The 17,763-nt window shown below is 44.7% G+C and overlaps 1 protein-coding gene across 1 annotated transcript in view; it reads left to right on the forward strand.

Moving 5' to 3' along the window:
* LOC110532307 (neural-cadherin-like) overlaps positions 1–15,519 on the forward strand; it is a 61,801-nt gene extending 46,282 nt beyond the window's left edge. Inside the window, exons 26-28 of the mRNA XM_036989578.1 lie at positions 4,466–4,716; positions 13,432–13,586; positions 14,358–15,519. Coding sequence (XP_036845473.1) covers positions 4,466–4,716; positions 13,432–13,586; positions 14,358–15,011 — 1,060 coding nt within the window. The 3' untranslated portion in view covers positions 15,012–15,519. The remainder of the gene's footprint in view (positions 1–4,465; positions 4,717–13,431; positions 13,587–14,357) is intronic.
* The last annotated feature ends 2,244 nt before the right edge of the window (positions 15,520–17,763 follow it).

Here is a 17,763-nt window from a genome sequence, read left to right on the forward strand (position 1 = left end):
TGCTCTGATCTTATCTGTTTTGAAACATAATGTTTCCACCATCGTTTCCTATGACTGAAAAAAGCTTCTGGACATCAGCTGTCAATAACCTCGATTTGGACAAGGACTTCTACTTCAATGAGTTGGAGGAGAAAGACATATTGATTATCCTGAACCAGGCTGAAATCCCTGACACTCAAATAAGAAAGAGACGGTCGCTTTGCAGGACAACTGACAAGACTGAAATCCGCTTGACCTAATTTCTACCAGCATATCACCTGTGCCACTAGAGGCAAAAGAAACTCTAGATCACCTTTACTCCACACACAGAGACGCATATAAAACTCTCCCTCACCATCCATTTGGCAAATCTGACCATTGCTCTATCCTCCTGATTCCTGCTTACAAGTAAAGACTTAAAACAGGAAATACCAGTGACGCGCTCAACATGGAAGTGGTCCGATGACCAGACTGGAATATGTTCCGGGATTCATAGGATTCATCCGATGGCATTGAAGAGTTTACCACATCAGTCACCGGCTTCATTAATAAGGAAGATCGAATCCTACTACACCGGCTCTGATGCTCGTCAAATGTGGCAGGGCTTGCAAATTATCATGGATTATAACAGGAAACCCAACCGTGACTTGTCCAGTGACGCTGGCCTACCAGAAGAGCTAAATAGCTCCTATGCTTGCTTTGAGGCTAGCAACACTGAACCATGCATGAGAGCACCAGTTGTTCTGGACAACTGTTTGATCAAGCTCTCTGTAGCCGATGTGAATAAGACACAGGTTAACATAACATTCACAATGCCGCAGGGCCAGACAGATTACTGGGATGCCTACTCAGAGCAGGCGCTGACCAGCTCGCAAGTGTCTTCACTGACATTTTCAACCGCTCCCTGACCCAGTCTGTAATACCTACATGTTTCAAGCAGACCCCTATAGTCCCTGCACCTGTCTAAATGACTATCGTCCCATAGCACTCACGTCTGTAGCCATGAAATGCTTTGAAATGCTGATCAGTGGTCATGGCTCATATCAACAGCATCATCCAAGATACCCTGGACACACTCCAATTCGCATACTGCCCCAAGAGATCCACAGGTGACGCAAAACTCTATTACATGCCACGGTGCCCTTCCCCATGTGGACAAAAGGAAGACCTACGTGAGAATGCTGTTCATTTATTAGAGCTCACCGTTCAAAACCATAGTCCCCTCCAAGCTCAACACTAAACTAAGGACCCTGGGATGAAACAGAGGACCCTCTCTCTGGATTGTTTCAGAACTTCCTGAGGGGCCACCCCCGGTGGTGAGGATAGGTAACAGCACATCCACCACGCTGACGCTCAACATGGGGGACCATCAGGGGTGCGTGCTTAGTCCCCTCCTGTACTCCCTTTTCACCCATGAATGCGTGGCCATGTACCACTCCAACACCATTATTAAGTTTGCTGACGACCAAACGGTGGTAGGCCTGATGACCGATGACTATGAGACAGCCTACAAGGAAGAGGTCAGAGAACTGGAAGTGTGGTGCCAGGACAACAACCTCTCCCACAACGTCGGCAAGACAAAGGAGCTGATCATGGATTACAGGAAATGGAGGGCTGAGCACAGCCCCATCCACATTGACGGGGCTGTAGTGGAGCAGGTCAAGCTTCAAGTTCCTCTGTGTCCACATCAGTAAGGAATTATCATGGTCCAAACACACCAACACAGTCATGAAGAGGGCACGACAACGCACATTACTCCCCATGAGGCTGCACCATTGAGAGCATCTTGACTGGCTGCACCACCGCTTTGTATGGCAACTGCTTGGCATCCGACCATAATGTGTACAGCCCAGTACATCACTGGGGTCGAGCTCCCTGCCATCCAGGACTTCTATACCAGGCAGTGTCAGAGGAAGTCCCTAGAAATTGTCAAAGCCGCCCAAGTCTGACTGTTCTCTCTGCTACAGCATGGCAAGAGGTACCGATGCACAGAGTCTGGAACCGACATGACCCTGAACAGCTTCTACCTCAAGGCATAATACTGCTAAATAGTTGGTCCGGGTAGCTATTAACTATCTGCATTGACCCATTTCGCACTAACTAATTTGACTTATCACATACGCTTCTGTTGCTGTTAATTATCTATCCTGTTGCCTAGTCACTTTCTCCCTACCTATATGTACATACACTACATGACTAAAAGTATGTGGACACCTCTTCGATGAACCTCTCAATCCAAAATCATGGGCATTAATATGGCCTTGGTCCCCCTTTTGCTGCTATAACAGCCTTCACTCTTCTGGAAAGGTTTTCCACTAGATGTTGGAACATTGCTGCAAAGACTTCATTCAGTCACGAGCATTACTGAGGTCAGGCACTGATGTTGGGCGATTAGGCCTGGCTCGCAGTCGGCATTCTAATTCATCCCAAAGGTGTTTGATGGGGTTGAGGTCAGGGCTCTGTGCAGGCCAGTCAAGTTCTTCTTTGCCGATCTCGACAAACAATTTTTGTATGGACCTTGCTTTGTGCACGGGAGCATTGTCATGCTGAAACAGCAAAGGGGCCTTCCCCAAACTGTTGCCACAAAGTTGGAAGCACAGCATTGTCTAGAATGTCATTGTATGCTGTAGTGTTAAGATTTCCCTTCACCAGAACTAAAGGGCCTAGCCTAAACCATGAAAAACACCCCCAGACCATTATTCCTCCTCCACCAAACTTTACAGTTGGCACTATGCATTCGGGCAGGTAGCGCTCTCCTGGCATTCGCCAAACCCAGATTTGTCCGTTGGACTGCCAGATGGTGAAGCATGAGTCATCACTCCAGATAACGTATTTCCACTGCTCCTAAGTACAATGCAGCAAGCTTTACACCACTCCAGCCGACGCTTGACATTGCGCATGGTGATCTCAGGCTTGTGTACGGCTGCTCGGCCATGGAAACTAATTTCATGAAGCTCCCAATGAATAGCTGACGTTGCTTCCAGAGGCAGTTTGGAACTCGTAGTGAGTGTTGTAATTGAAGACAGACTATTTTTATGCACTACACACTTCAGCCCTAGGCGGTCACGTTCTGTGTGCTTGTGTGGCCTACCACTTCGTGGCTGAGCCATTGTTGATCCTAGATGTTTCCTCTTCAAAATAACAGTAGACAGGGGTAGCTCTAGCAGAGAAGAAATTTGACAAACTGACTTGTTGGAAAGTTGGCATCCGATGACGGTGCCACGTTGAAAGTCACTGAGCTCTTCAGTAAGGACATTCTACTGCCAATGTTGATGAATGGAGATTGCGTGGCTGTGTGCTCGATTTTATACACCTGTCAGCATGGGGTGCGGCTGAAATAGCCAAATCCACTAATTTGAAAGGGTGTCCATGTAAGGGTGTCAATATACTATATAGCCAAGTTATCATTACTCTGTGTATTTAATCTCTGCATTGTTGGGAAGGGCCCTTAAGTAAGCAATTCACTGTTAGTCTACACCTGTTGATTCAGAATTATATGACAAATACAATTTCCAAAGCTTTCGCAGCATTAAGATCATCGTCATAACCTTCTAACGATGTATCTTTGGTAGCCAAGGTGTTTCCCAAAGCCTTCGTTCAAGACCATATAGCCAAAGCGCATCGTTAACATCACTTTATTCACTGAGAATCTTGGCTAACAGAGAATCAAGATGTCTGACTGATAATCTGCCTGTCTGTGGTTGCCTATAAACTCAGAACGAAGCTAACAAAAAATAAAATGTTTCCAATGTATTTGCAATTGTTACAAACAAGTGAAGGACAAAAAATGTCAGATTTTTTTTGCCTCAATGTGTTTCATGATGTGTGACAACAAGTGCGCAATGATGTGCCCAATCTATGATTTCGTACATAATTATTGGGTACGAGTAATAAGCTGCCTCAATAGCCTATTTACAGCCGTAGGTGGTAATATATCGTCATCAGTTTTGTGGAATAATTCTAATGTTAAGGTAGGATTTGGATGGAGAATGCTTATTCAAGAACAGGGCTGCTTTTCTTTAGATCCTATCAGTATCGACACATGGTCTAACAACGCACTTAGCGAACACCCCCCCCGCAATGACTCATCTCTTTTGAGAATCCTTGCCGTGTGCCAACAATGAGTAAATAAAGCTAACCGTGGTGACAGGGAGTGTCTAGGCTGCAGCGTCTTTAAACTCCCCTGGACTCCAGTGTTTCCTGTCATCCCTAGCTGGGATCAGAGCATGTGAAACATCTCTGAGGCCTTTCATCACCATGGGATGTCCACTCGGGGTACTTAGTAGCCAGTTGCCACATCATCTCCTGACGTCCTCAGACATAGTTGAACGTCGAATACTGACTTGTATCACGGGTGACCTGGCTGAGAGTTTCACAGTGCCAGGACGGCTATTCCTATCCCTTATAACTACAAGTTATTTCCCTACAGATCAGGTGAATGAATCACACTCTCCACAACCTCTTCCTTATTTGCTTCCCCACACAGGTGCCCCCCTGGTCACATGACGAAGGAGAATGACTCGAGCAAAGTGTGTGTCTACACGCTGTGCGTCAGCAGGCCCTGTCGCCACGGCACCTGTGTGGCCCACTCGCCTGCCAAGTACTCGTGTCACTGCTCCGAAGGCTACCGTGGGCGCCACTGTGAGGTCTCTCTGACGCTCTACCACAACAACGACAACAACACTTTGAGCCTCAGCTCTGCGTTTGCCATCAGTATCTGTGTCCTGGCCTTCCTAGGTAACTATATTGACTACGTTGTCTACTACCTGTGGTGAAAATGCCATCTTTCACCTTTACTCTCTGATTTGGTTTGATCTGGTTTTGGTTGTGGGTGGGTGTTCACAAATCTTCCCTGAGTGTACAAGCCATTAGAAACAACATTTCCATGACATGATCCCTCATTGATGGTAACTGGTAAATTCACTTAAATCAGTGTAGATGAAGGGGAGGAGACAGTTTCAAGAAGGATTTTTAATCTTGAGACAATTGAGACATGGATTGTGTATGTGTGCCATTCAGAGGGTGAATGAATACAAAATATTGAAGTGCCCTTGAATAGGGTATGGTAGTAGGTGCCAGGTGCACTGGTTTGAGTGTGTCAAGAACTGCAACACTGCTGGGTTTTTCACGCCCAACAGTTTCCCGTGTGTATCAAGAATGACCCACTACCCAAAGGACATCCAGCCAACATGACACAACTGTGGCAAGCATTGGAGTCAACATGGGGCAGCATCCCTGTGGGTTTTTTTAGGGAGAGTTTGAAATTGCGATCATTTGCTCCGGACAACGGCATTTCATGGCTAATGACGTGTTGATATGCTAACTTGGGGGCCGACTTCCAACCATGTTTTTATTTTTGAGGGGTTGGGGGGCCCCAAAGCTTGTGCCCCCCCCCCCCCTCGTCTTGAGTGAGCTGCGGGGTTGTGTGCTATGCCAGAGATTTTAACCCAATAATGGTTGAATTGAAGACGTTTAAGCTGCCTATCAATCATTATTTTTGCAACCAGTGGACAGCTAGAGAAAAATGCGCTCTCACAACAGCTATATAGTGCGGATCCAGCCTATGTAATAAACGTTTGAGGCAGTTCCTCCCTTCTAAACTCGATTGTATTGTACTCCATACTGTCAAAAGGGAGTTTGATTTAAGGCCACTAGTGGTGTTTTTATTGCTCAATCTAATTCATGCTGATTAAAAAATATGTATCCGCCTAACCTCATGCACCATAGACTTAAACACCTGAAAATGATCAACATTTTAAAGTGTTACCAACAAAAAAGTAAACAATAGGCCAATAACAAATGTAGCATATAACAGACATTTTTTTTTAGATGCAAACAGTACTTTTCGTTAATGCTCAAAGCATGCCATTCCACGAGAGCAACATTTATTTTTCAACTCAAAGCAATTAGCCCAATCAGTCCTCCATGACAACAAAATCATAATCAGTAATAAGTCCTTCGTTTTGTGGTTATTCTCAGGTAAAACAATTTGGCTAATCTATATTCCCATATTTCCATTTATTTTTCTTGAAGATCAAGAGGTATTAAATTAATTGTAATGACTGGAAATCTGACAGACTGGTTTTTAATGTAAAGATAGAGCCTAATCATATTATTATATGTAGTAGAAAGCAATGGGTTAGAAGAAGCCTACATAACCAACCCATAAAGTAAAATGCAACATTCATTTATGGGTAATTCAAAAGTGATGTTACTGATTACAATTTTGGACAGGTAACTAGTAACTACAATGATTATATTTAGAAAGTAACCTACCCAACCTAGCTGGATACGCAGATTTTTAGTTCTGAAAACTGGAAGCTTCAATTTGTGAGGTGTGTCTACCAGGGGAGGCTGGTGAGAGAGCTATAGGAGGACAGGCTCATTGTAATGGCTGGAGTGGAGTAAATGGAACAGTATCAAACACATCCATCATATGGAAACCACATGTTTGACTCCATTCCATTTATTCCATTCCAGCCATTACAATGAGCCCATCCTCCTATAGCTCTTATCTCCAGCCTCCTCTGGTGTCTACCTGGTAATAGGTTCTTGCAGTACCCAAAACCATCTGTGATTTTATTTGGCCATGGGGAAAGAGCTACTGCGTAAATACTGCAATGTGGATTTGATGGAATTGAGCCCCAAGTGTTCTTGATATGGATCTCAGGAGCTGTGAGTGGCCTCAGTCAGTGGGGATGCATGGGTCCTGGCTAGAAACATAGATTTTGATAACTCTATGAGCCACAATGAAACACCCAAAGCTTTCGCTGAGTTACAGTTCAAAAAGTTTGGGGACCCCTCAGTCATGGCCGCCTGTAGTTTGTCTTTCTTGATGTCCGTGATGTGAAATCAGACTATTATTTGTCATCCTCCTTTCCTTTCCTTTTTTTATCTCGTCTGTTTGTCATTCCAGTCCTGTTATGTCTGTTTATGTCTGATTTGATCTCCCTCTGTATTTCTTTGTCATTTACTTTCTCCTACCGTTTTCATCTAACCTAAATGTGTCCATGTTTGCTGCTGACACATAGTAAGGTGTGTTGGTGTGTCCAGTGCAGCAGGCCATCTCTCCATAGAGCTACTTGTATACTGTTTATGAGTCTCTCTGTCAAAAACAGGGTTATAAATTGGTCTGACAATTCAACACACAGTCTCTGCTACCTATATACTGCTACCTATATAACTGATTCAACAGCACAATACCTCCCCGGGGCATGTGGCTGGTGTATTGCAACAGCCACATGAGGTACAGATCAAATGCTATACTTCAATATTTGATATGATAATTACAAAGACAACAAACGGAGGCCTTGGCATCACTCACGGACATTCATGTGTTGAATATGTAAATGAAACTGCATGTTGCAGTCATCTAATGTACCTAGTAGTTACTCTAGTTCCTGGAATTTATCACCTGCACTCGAACTTTTGACCTTTTGAATTAGGCGAATTCCTGAATATATCAAAATGGAAATGGGAGGTCACATGAACTTTTCTTGAAACATCTCTGTGATGGGAAATACAGTTCAGTAGCGAGCAACACCTTCTGTCTCGAGCATGACTCAGGCTACAGTTCTTAGACTGGGCTGTCTGTAACCGGATACTGAGGTTAGAGGTCCTTTGATAACTGTTCAGGTTTTAAGTTGTTCTCCTACTTTAAGTCCTAACTGAGGGAGCGAGTCAGCATCAGACAAGGCTTGTTGGAGATGACAGGGTTGTCTGTGTGTGTGTGCGCGCAAGTGACAAACAAACGCCTGGACAAAAAGTCACAGACAACACACATCCCCCACAACACACTGAGTCGGGCTGATGGCCTGCTGCTTAATTCAACTGGAACTCTCCGTCTTTTCTCCTCTGCCTCAAACTCCAATAAAAGTTTAAGTGATCATCCATAATTCAGATTTACATAAACCCTCACAGACTGGCTGATTGCCAAGTTCAACATGTGCCACTGACAGAACCAGAGACAGGCAAAATTTGCCATCTAAGTATGCTTCATTAGGCCTGTTGAATGGGTTTCAAATTCAGCACTGAAAAGCTTTATTGTCCATTACATTGACATTTTTACTGTGTGTCGTTGGATTTGATATTCAATGAAGAGGACATTTCCTTTCCATATAGAATGGAGGTAAATAGTTGTTGAAGTGACTGTATTTTTGAACATACTTTTCTTAATAAAACCTCACAGCATTTCCCTTCTCTCATCTGTCTTTGTCTTGTCCTTTGTTTCTCCTTTTATATTTTCCCTCCATGTTATATGTTGTGTAATAACCTTTACTTTCAGACATGCATCAACAATGTCATCATACACTTTTGCATATAAAAAACGCCTTCCTAATATTGAGTTGTACCCCCTTTTGCCCTCAGAACAGCCTTAATTTGGCAGGGCATGGACTCTACAAGGTGTCGAAAGTGTTCCACAGGGATGCTGGTCCATGTTGACTACAATGCTACCCACAGTTGTGTCAAGTTGGCTGGATGTCCTTTTGGTGGTGGACCATTCTTGATACACACAGGAAACTATTGAACGTGAAAAACCCAGCAGCATTGCAGTTCTTGACACAAACCAGTGCACCTGGCAGCTACTACCATACCCCGTTCAAAGGCAGTTAAATCTTTTGTCTGTAGCCATTAAATATTTTGAAATTCTCACGTCTGTAGCCATGAAATGCTTTGAAAGGCTTGTCATGGCTCACATCAACACCATTATCCCAGAAAATCTAGACTCACTCCAATTTGCATACGGCACCAACAGAGCCACAGATGATGCAATCTCTATTGCACTCCACACTGCCCTTTCCCACCTGGACAAAAGGAGCACTTATGTGAGAATGCTGTTCATTGACTACAACTCAGCGTTCAACACCATAGTGCCCTCAAAGCTCATCAATAAACTAAGGACCCTGGAACTAAACACCTCCCTCTGCAACTAGATCCTGGACTTGCTGATGGGCTGCCCCCAGGTGGTAAGGGTAGGTAACAACACACCCGCCACACTGATCCCCAACACGGGGACCCCTCAGAGGGGGGGCGTGCTCAGTCCCCTCCTGTGCTCCCTGTTCACTCATGACTGCACAGCCAGGCACAACTCCAACACCATCATTAAGTTTGCTGATGACACAACAGTGGTAGGCCTGATCACCAACAACGATGATACAGCCTATAGGGAGCAGGTCAGACACCTGACCATGTGGTGCCAGGACAACAACCTCTCCCTCAATGTGAGCAAGACAAAGGAGATGATTGTGGACTGCAGGAAAAAGTGGACCGAGCACGCCCCCATTCTCATCGACGGGGCTGCAGTGGAGCAGGTTGAGAGTTTCAAGTTTCTTGGCGTCCACATCACCAACAAACTAATACACAATGACACATTGACTCTGTACCGGTACCCCCCCACTATTGTTTTTTACTGCTGCTCTTTAATTATTTGTCGTTCTATCTCTTACTTCTTTTGGGGGTATTTTCTTAAAACTGCATTGTTGGTTAAGGGCTTGTAAGTAAGCATTTCACTGTTGTATTTGGCACATGTGACAAATTTCAAAACAAATCAAATCAAATTTATTTATATAGCCCTTCGTACATCAGCTGATATCTCAAAGTGCTGTACAGAAACCCAGCCTAAAACCCCAAACAACAAGCAATGCAGGTGTAGAAGCACGGTGGCTTGGAAAAACTCCCTAGAAAGGCCAAAACCTAGGAAGAAACCTAGAGAGGAACCGGGCTATGTGGGGTGGCCAGTCCTCTTCTGGCTGTGCCGGGTGGAGATTGTAACAGAACATGGCCAAGATGTTCAAATGTTCATAAATGACCAGCATGGTCAAATAATAATAATCACAGGCAGAACAGTTGAAACTGGAGCAGCAGCACAGCCAGGTGGGCTGGGGACAGCAAGGAGTCATCATGTCAGGTAGTCCTGAGGCATGGTCCTAGGGCTCAGGTCCTCCGAGAGAGAGAAAGAAAGAGAGAAAGAGAGAATTAGAGAGAGCATACTTAAATTCACACAGGACACCGGATAAGTACTCCAGATATAACAAACTGACCCTAGCCCCCCGACACATAAACTACTGCAGCCTAAATACTGGAGGCTGAGACAGGAGGGATCAGGAGACAGGAAGAGCTTGTAACAGGGCCAAACAGGAAGAATATAACCCCACCCACTTTGCCAAAGCACAGCCCCCACACCACTAGAGGGATATCTTCAACCACCAACTTACCATCCTGAGACAAGGCCGAGTATAGCCCACAAAGTTCTCCGCCACGGCACAACCCAAGGGGGGGCGCCAACCCAGACAGGAAGATCACATCAGTGACTCAACCCACTCAAGTGACGCACCCCTCCTAGGGACGGTATGAAAGAGCCCTAGTAAGCCAGTGACTCAGCCCCTCAGATTTGAATGGCACACATACCAAATCCATGTCTCAATTGTCTCAAGGCTTAAAAATCCTTCTTTAAACATTTAACCTAACATCCCAAGAACCCCATGTTGTTGGCAAACCTCAAAGCAGCATCATGGAGGATGGACAGGAGCTGTGTGTCTGTGTGTGTCTGCATGTTTAGAGATATAACAACACCAGCACTGCCACTGTCAGCTGTGTGTCTGTGTGTGTCTGAATGTTTACAGATATAACAACACCAGCACTGTCAGCTGTGTGTCTGTGTGTGTCTGAATGTTTAGAGATATAACAACACCAGCACTGCCACTGTCAGCTGTGTGTCTGAATGTTTAGAGATATAACAACACCAGCACTGCCACTGTCAGCTGTGTGTCTGTGTGTGTCTGAATGTTTACAGATATAACAACACCAGCACTGTCAGCTGTGTGTCTGTGTGTGTCTGAATGTTTAGAGATATAACAACACCAGCACTGCCACTGTCAGCTGTGTGTCTGTGTGTGTCTGAATGTTTAGAGATATAACAACACCAGCACTGCCACTGTCAGCTGTGTCTGTGTGTGTCTGAATGTTTAGAGATATAACAACACCAGCACTGCCACTGTCAGCTGTGTGTCTGTGTGTGTCTGAATGTTTACAGATATAACAACACCAGCACTGTCAGCTGTGTGTCTGTGTGTGTCTGAATGTTTAGAGATATAACAACACCAGCACTGCCACTGTCAGCTGTGTGTCTGAATGTTTAGAGATATAACAACACCAGCACTGCCACTGTCAGCTGTGTGTCTGTGTGTGTCTGCATGTGCACGCGTGTGTTTGTGTGGACACTTGTCTGTCATGTGTGTTTTTCCTTGTCTGTATCTGTGAATCCGCAAGCGTGTGTGTGTGTCACAGGATGGTGCTGAGGGGAGGAGGGGTCATAATAATGTCGGGAATAGAGTGAATGGTATCAAACACGTGTACTATTCCATGTATTCCGTTACAGCCATTACTATGAGCCGTCCTCCCCAATTAAGGTGCCACTGGCCGCCTGTGGTGTGTGTGTGTTCGTCCTTCTGTGTGCGTGTGTGTGTGTGTGTGTGTGTGTGAGTGCGTGCGTGCGTGTGTGTCCGTCTGACTCTGTGTGTGTGATAAAGCACCACTGCTGGGCGTGTTGACTGATTGGCCCGTAGAGGTGTGTTTGATGTGAGGTTCAGGTGATTGGAGGTGTGTGTGGATAAAAAAGAAAATGGTAAGCACTGTGGAGGTGGTAATATTGTGGCTGAGGGGGGAGTTCTGAGTACTGCTGGGATCCCAGCTCATCTGGATTCCATCGTGTTTCTCTGGGTCTGTACGGCACAGTGGAGGGCATGCAGCAAGGTTAGCTGATCAATAGAACCTGACAATAAACCTACCTCCAGCACACACTGAGTAGGCATAGCTGGAGGTCTACCTTTTCCACTTGTTGCAGTCGATGTTAGCTGGTTACAGATCTGTTTGTGCTCTCTTTCCAACTCCTATGGTCCTGTGGCCATTGTCATGCTACAATTACCATAGAAGTTGGCAAGAGAGCACAAACCGATCTGGAACCAGGCTAAATCAAAGTTAGGAAGAGTCAGATAACGTTCTGGTGCCTCATGATGGACCATGATGATAGAAATATAATCATATAGAATATAAATATTTAACGACTTTTGGGTGGGTGCCTTGAGTAGAGACAAATAATTCTAAGTCAAATTCCAGCCACAGACAGTGAGTCATTTTCAAACCACAATTATATGAAATGTATTTTTGCTGATTTTGAAAACCTTTTCAGTTGAGTGACCTTGATGAGTGTCACATGTGTTCAGTAAACCATTACTTAAGTCCAATGTAACTGCTGCAATGCACCCCTCAATTATTAAATGGATGAGCCGATGCTTCCAACCAAAAGGCGATAGAAAACGTACAAGTTCTGATGCATCACCTTTAGAGTGAGAGATAAAAGCCGTGCAGAGTCGAAAGAGACACGGAGAATGAAGGACAGAAACACAAAGAGACTGACAAGAATGAGCGAAAGATGGAGAGAATGAGACAGATAAAGAAAGGAGAAAGGAGGCGAGAGGGAGATGGCAGGCAGTAGAAGAAATATTGGTAGAGATGAATGGATTTTAAAGGTCAGCGCAGCATACTGTATAATTCAACACATAGATGTGATTGATGTCAGTGCTCTAGCAGCGTTCACACAATGCTATTACAACATTCCTACAACACTCCCTCGATATTCCTGGGAGCTCTGGCCACAGTGGCTTTGGCTTGGACATGCAGAGAGTGTTGGTTTTTTGAAGAGAAGTGTAAGGGGTGTCGTCTTTGATATAGGATAGAAAATACAGGAGAACGTGGTGTCTCAGTCTCTGTTGCTTTTTGTCTTCTAGCTCCGGGTCCTCATTAGTCTTGATAAGGACAGACTAACTGGATTATTGCATAGAACAATGTGGTGGTAATTTACTCTGCCTATCCACAAGGATCATACGTGTTTACTGTTTTTTTTTTACAAAACAAGACCGGTTTAGTGCTATTGGGTATCCAATTGACTGTATGGGTGTATGTATGGTGGCCATTTTGGTGTCAGAAATATTTTCTAGAGCCTGGGGCTGGTCTAGTGGGTTGTGCTGCTGCCTGGCACATGCAGCACATATAACATACATGTTGGTGTGATATTGAATCCCACTGCCCCCAGTCTGTCCATCTATCTATGTATCTCTCTCCACCTTGCTCGAGGCCTATAAGTGGACTACAACGGATCTGTTTACACAGGCAGCCCAAATCTCTTCCCACTAATTGGTATTTTGACTAATCAGATTGACTAATAGCGCTGCATGTGTCAACGCAGCCAATTTGGTGCACAAAATGTGGCTATCTGGTTCTCTCCCCTCCAATCCAAGCCTCACTATCCATTAAATGTAATATCATTGCACACTCTGTCTAGGACACTGCAATTTTTTATGTACATTTCTAACTGATAGAACATTGGGTGAAACCTTCTACCCCTCTCCCCCGGTCCCCTGCCCACCTCCCAACGTGTTCTCTGTCCCCGCCCAGTGCTGATGCTGGGCCTGTCCCTCTACTCCTGCTGGAGGAGACACAAGGGCCTGAAGGAGGGCATCTACCACGTATCCGCACACCACGGAGAATGGGAGGACATCCGAGAGAACGTGCTCAACTATGACGAGGAGGGTGGTGGGGAGCAGGACCAGGTACAGATACAGACTCTGAATCCCAGTATGTCCTTCAACACAACTACCATTATCTCTCCATAACCTATGAGTCATAAGACCACTACAATACAGAATACAGTGGAATACAACTTGATCGATTCCCTTAGGGCAATTAGGATCACAACTCACAGACACAGGAAAAACCATACAAACCATAGATAAACAAACGGTATATAAACCAAGCAAGGCGTGGGAAGATTCACAGAGTCACAGTTCACATAGTGAGTGTTCGTCTGGCAGCTCTACCAAACCGGGTGGACTGGTGTTGGTAGAGGCTTGGAATTGAACACCAAAAGAACCATCCTAGCAGAATCATTTGGAAAATAATGTCAGAAACCAATACTCCTTAATAATGCCTGTATTTGCTTTAATAGCACGTTTTCCCCCACTGCAATTAGACAATTAATTACAAGGCCAATCAATGGGGCTGTTGCTGCCAACATTGCCACTTAGGCCTCATGTTTTTTTCTTAGGTAGAATAAAAAAATCCTCTCCAGTCAAAAGCACAGCAGACTGGCATTTTTCATAGTCAAATATGATTATAAATTCAGGTCCTGCTGTTGAGTGTTTTCTTTTTCTATTAATCTCTTCGTTTTTATAAGCAGCTCATCTCTAATCAACTCTCTCTAATCTTCTTCATCTCTCTTTCCCTCTCTCTCTCTGTCTTTGTCTCTCCCTCTCTGTCTCTTTCCCTCTCTCTCTCTGTCTTTGTCTCTCCCTCTCTGTCTCTTTCCCTATCTCACTCTCCAGAATGCCTTCAACATGGTGGAGTTACAGAGGTCTCTGCGGCCCAGTCCAGCCCAGTCACTTTGGTACAGCTACCCACAATGCATCATACCCTCATCCTACCCTCAGACGACCAAGCCCCCAGACACGAAGAATGGGACCAAACCAAAAGGACCAAACGGACCCAAAAACGGCAGCACAGCAATCGCCCTGCGCCTGGCCCACCCTCCGTCCGGGTCAGCCACCCTCACCTCCCCCATTGCAATGCGGCGTTCCCACAAGTCCCTGTCCTTCTCCAGTCAGGACCTGGCCCGCTACCTGTGTGAGGTCATCAGGGACACAGACCACTCCACGGGGGACAACCCCGGCTACATGACCTCACTGCGTCCCCTGTCCAATAAGGCGCAGCGTGGCAGGCTGGCCGTGCGCTCGCTCAGCTCTCTCAGTGATGAAGGTCAGGGGTCGGAGGTTAGGGTTCATGGGGGTCAAGAGAGCCTGAAAGGTCAGAGATCCCAGAGCCCACGGCTGGACAGGCTCAAAGCCCTGCGAGCTGTTGCCAGTGAACTCAGAGTGGACGGTGCTGTGGACTCTGCTGCCGCCAAGAGCACAGAGGGACAGAAGGACAAAGTGAAGGACAGAGAGTGCAGGGCGCAGCCCAACTGTGAGAAGAGCGGATGAGACTGGAGTCAGAATACAGAAGATTGGAATTCACACTTGGATACTGAGTTCAAGGATATTGGGGAGAGGATGTTCAAAGGCAGCATCTCAAAAATTGGAAGTTGTGAAATGTTTATATCGATTAATCCAATGATGGTGTTGGGGGGAAAAACCAAAGGAGAAGAAATATTTAAGAAATGTACATTTCTGATTTGTAACCCCTTTGAAAAGTATTCTACTGGTGGATTGTGGGAAAGATGTGACGCTTTAACTTGATATTATATATTTTACAACCAATCTGGAAAAGTATAACCTTTTTCTTGGCAATGCCCTGTATATACTCCATATGGACAGCACCTTTTGACCCTTTGGTAACACCAAAATTGCATTCATTTTGAACAGAAAGCCTCACAAAAACATATGTAAAATAAGGCAAAAGTATTTGTTGATCATTATCGTAATATAAATTCTGTGGAAAAAAAAAGATTTGTTGGTTTTGATTTAATTCTAATAAATATCTTTGATAATATTTTAGTCATGAAATTGTTTCCTTAAAGAAATCAAAAAAGATTTGTGAATTTATGTTAGTGATAATATAAGCCAAAAACTATCTTTGAAGTTCTGTTTTGATCAAATATTTTTTTTTCACCATCCCATTTTCTTTATCAAAAGCTATGCTGGGTAAATGCATGCCTGTATTCCTCAGCAAGTTAAGTACCTCAATACCGACTCTTTATGCTCCACCTCTTATTTACTGATTCATAACGCTGTCTAAATATTATATGCTATTAAAACACACTTGTCTAGACTGGAAAGTGTTTGGGTTGAGAACCAGGACCAGTATGTCCCAATATCTTGACTGACTACCTCAATCCCCTGCTTATTGTCTCTCAAACTGTTCAACCATGAACACGGGCTGTTGACCCGGGTTGGAAATTCAGCTGAAAAAGATGCTAGCATTGCTATAAAAGGAAGCTTAGAATCCAACACAACATGGATAAGGTAAGAACCAAGAAAACACAACCACCACACAACGTCACCTTCAATGTTGTGGGACTTAATGTGCCATCACCCCGAGGGTTTGAAAAGGAATCCAATGTCCAACATGTGACTCTAGCAGCTAGCAACAAGCTACAGTATATTAAAATATGATGATGATTATGGTAATAGGGTGGCAGGTAGCCTAGTGGTTAGAGCGTTGTGCCAGTTACCGAAAGGTTGCTCGATCGAATCCCCGAGCTGACAAAGTAAAATCTGTCGTTCTGCCCCTGAACAAGGCAGTTAACCCACTGTTCCTAGGCCGTCATTGTAAATAAGAATTTGTTCTTAAGTGGCTTGCCTAGATATTTAAAAAAAATGATCATGATGAGTTCATTCCTGCTCCATAATTAATCATTCATGTCCTGTACCCAAACCTTGTTGACCCTTTGGAATCCTCTGAGATGCACTTAAACAGTAAGTAACTCCCGGCGGACTGACCTCTTTAATCCTCAATTGCCCTGCAGGACTTGAGTTAAAGGCGGTGGCAGTGGGGCTCATCGTAGGGGAAGGAAGTAGTGCTGCTTTAATAGAAATATAATTACTAAAATGGACCAAAGCCCCTCAGACCACAGCAATTTGACTGCATCCTCAGGAGTAACTCTAATTCTGTTACTTTTGTGCTGCTCTTGATAAGTGTACCAACCTGCTTAAAACAACAGGTTGTTTAGGGATGCATGAGCTTTAGAGGAGGCCTTTCATCTGCCGTCTAGACAGGGAACAAGTGCTTAGCCATGTCAGTGATGTCACACGTAATGAATGGCCTTGCTTTGAAGCACGCATAGACCCATAAGCCTTGGAGCCAGACAAATTATAAAAGCAGAATTCAGACGGAAATAGCGCCTTCAAGTTCAAACATCCCCAAGACTTATGTAGCTACAACATAAGCCTTGCTACTGTAACACATTGTAACCTCTATTTCTTTACCAAGCAGCATCTCTGTCTTGAGCTCAGTCTTGAATATGCCTCTTACTATACCCCCATCTAGTGGTAACTTCTTAGAATGACATTTCCTCATAATTTGTTCTTCAACACATGCAGTTCTCCAATTGACCACTACACGGCAGTGCTAGTCCATAAACTAGACAGCCGGATCAGGAGCGAGCCTGTAAAAGTAACAGAATGTCTCCCCAAATGTTGAAGTTATGTATGTACAGAAAGACATGTCTAGACAAAAGTATATGTAAATGGTATAAGTAAATGGTTTCATTCCAAAGGTTTACGTCAACATAAATCCGTGGCGTTCCCGACTGTAGGCCTCTAGATGCAAGCCAGGATATCTCTTAAAACAGTTTAACTGATCCATCAGAAAGGAGCAATATCTTGGTCGCTCAGGTGATGTGCTGCAGCAAGACTATCAAGATGATGAGACTTCAGTAAAAAAATTGACAGGGAGAAAAGAGAAACGTGTGAGAGGGGAAGTGGGTAGTGAGGAAGTGGAGGAGGGGAGAGGAGGGCTGCTGCTTGATGTGACAGCTGGAGATTGTGGGAATGAGGGGTGACCTAGCCAGAGCCCCAGCCAGTCAGTCAATAGACACTCCCACAGACTGTGTGCCCCCTACTCACTCCTGTGTCATCACACTGTGTGTGTGTGTGTGTGTGTGTGTGTGTGTGTGTGTGTGTGTGTGTGTGTGTGTGTGTGTGTGTGTGTGTGTGTGTGTGTGTGTGTGTGCTTGCATGTTTGTGTGTGCAAATGTTTACATATATCCCCGGGCTATGGATCCAGGGATGTGAC

The sequence above is a fragment of the Oncorhynchus mykiss genome, chromosome 1 (assembly GCF_013265735.2).
Source record: "Oncorhynchus mykiss isolate Arlee chromosome 1, USDA_OmykA_1.1, whole genome shotgun sequence".
NCBI classification, from domain to species: Eukaryota; Metazoa; Chordata; class Actinopteri; order Salmoniformes; family Salmonidae; genus Oncorhynchus; species Oncorhynchus mykiss.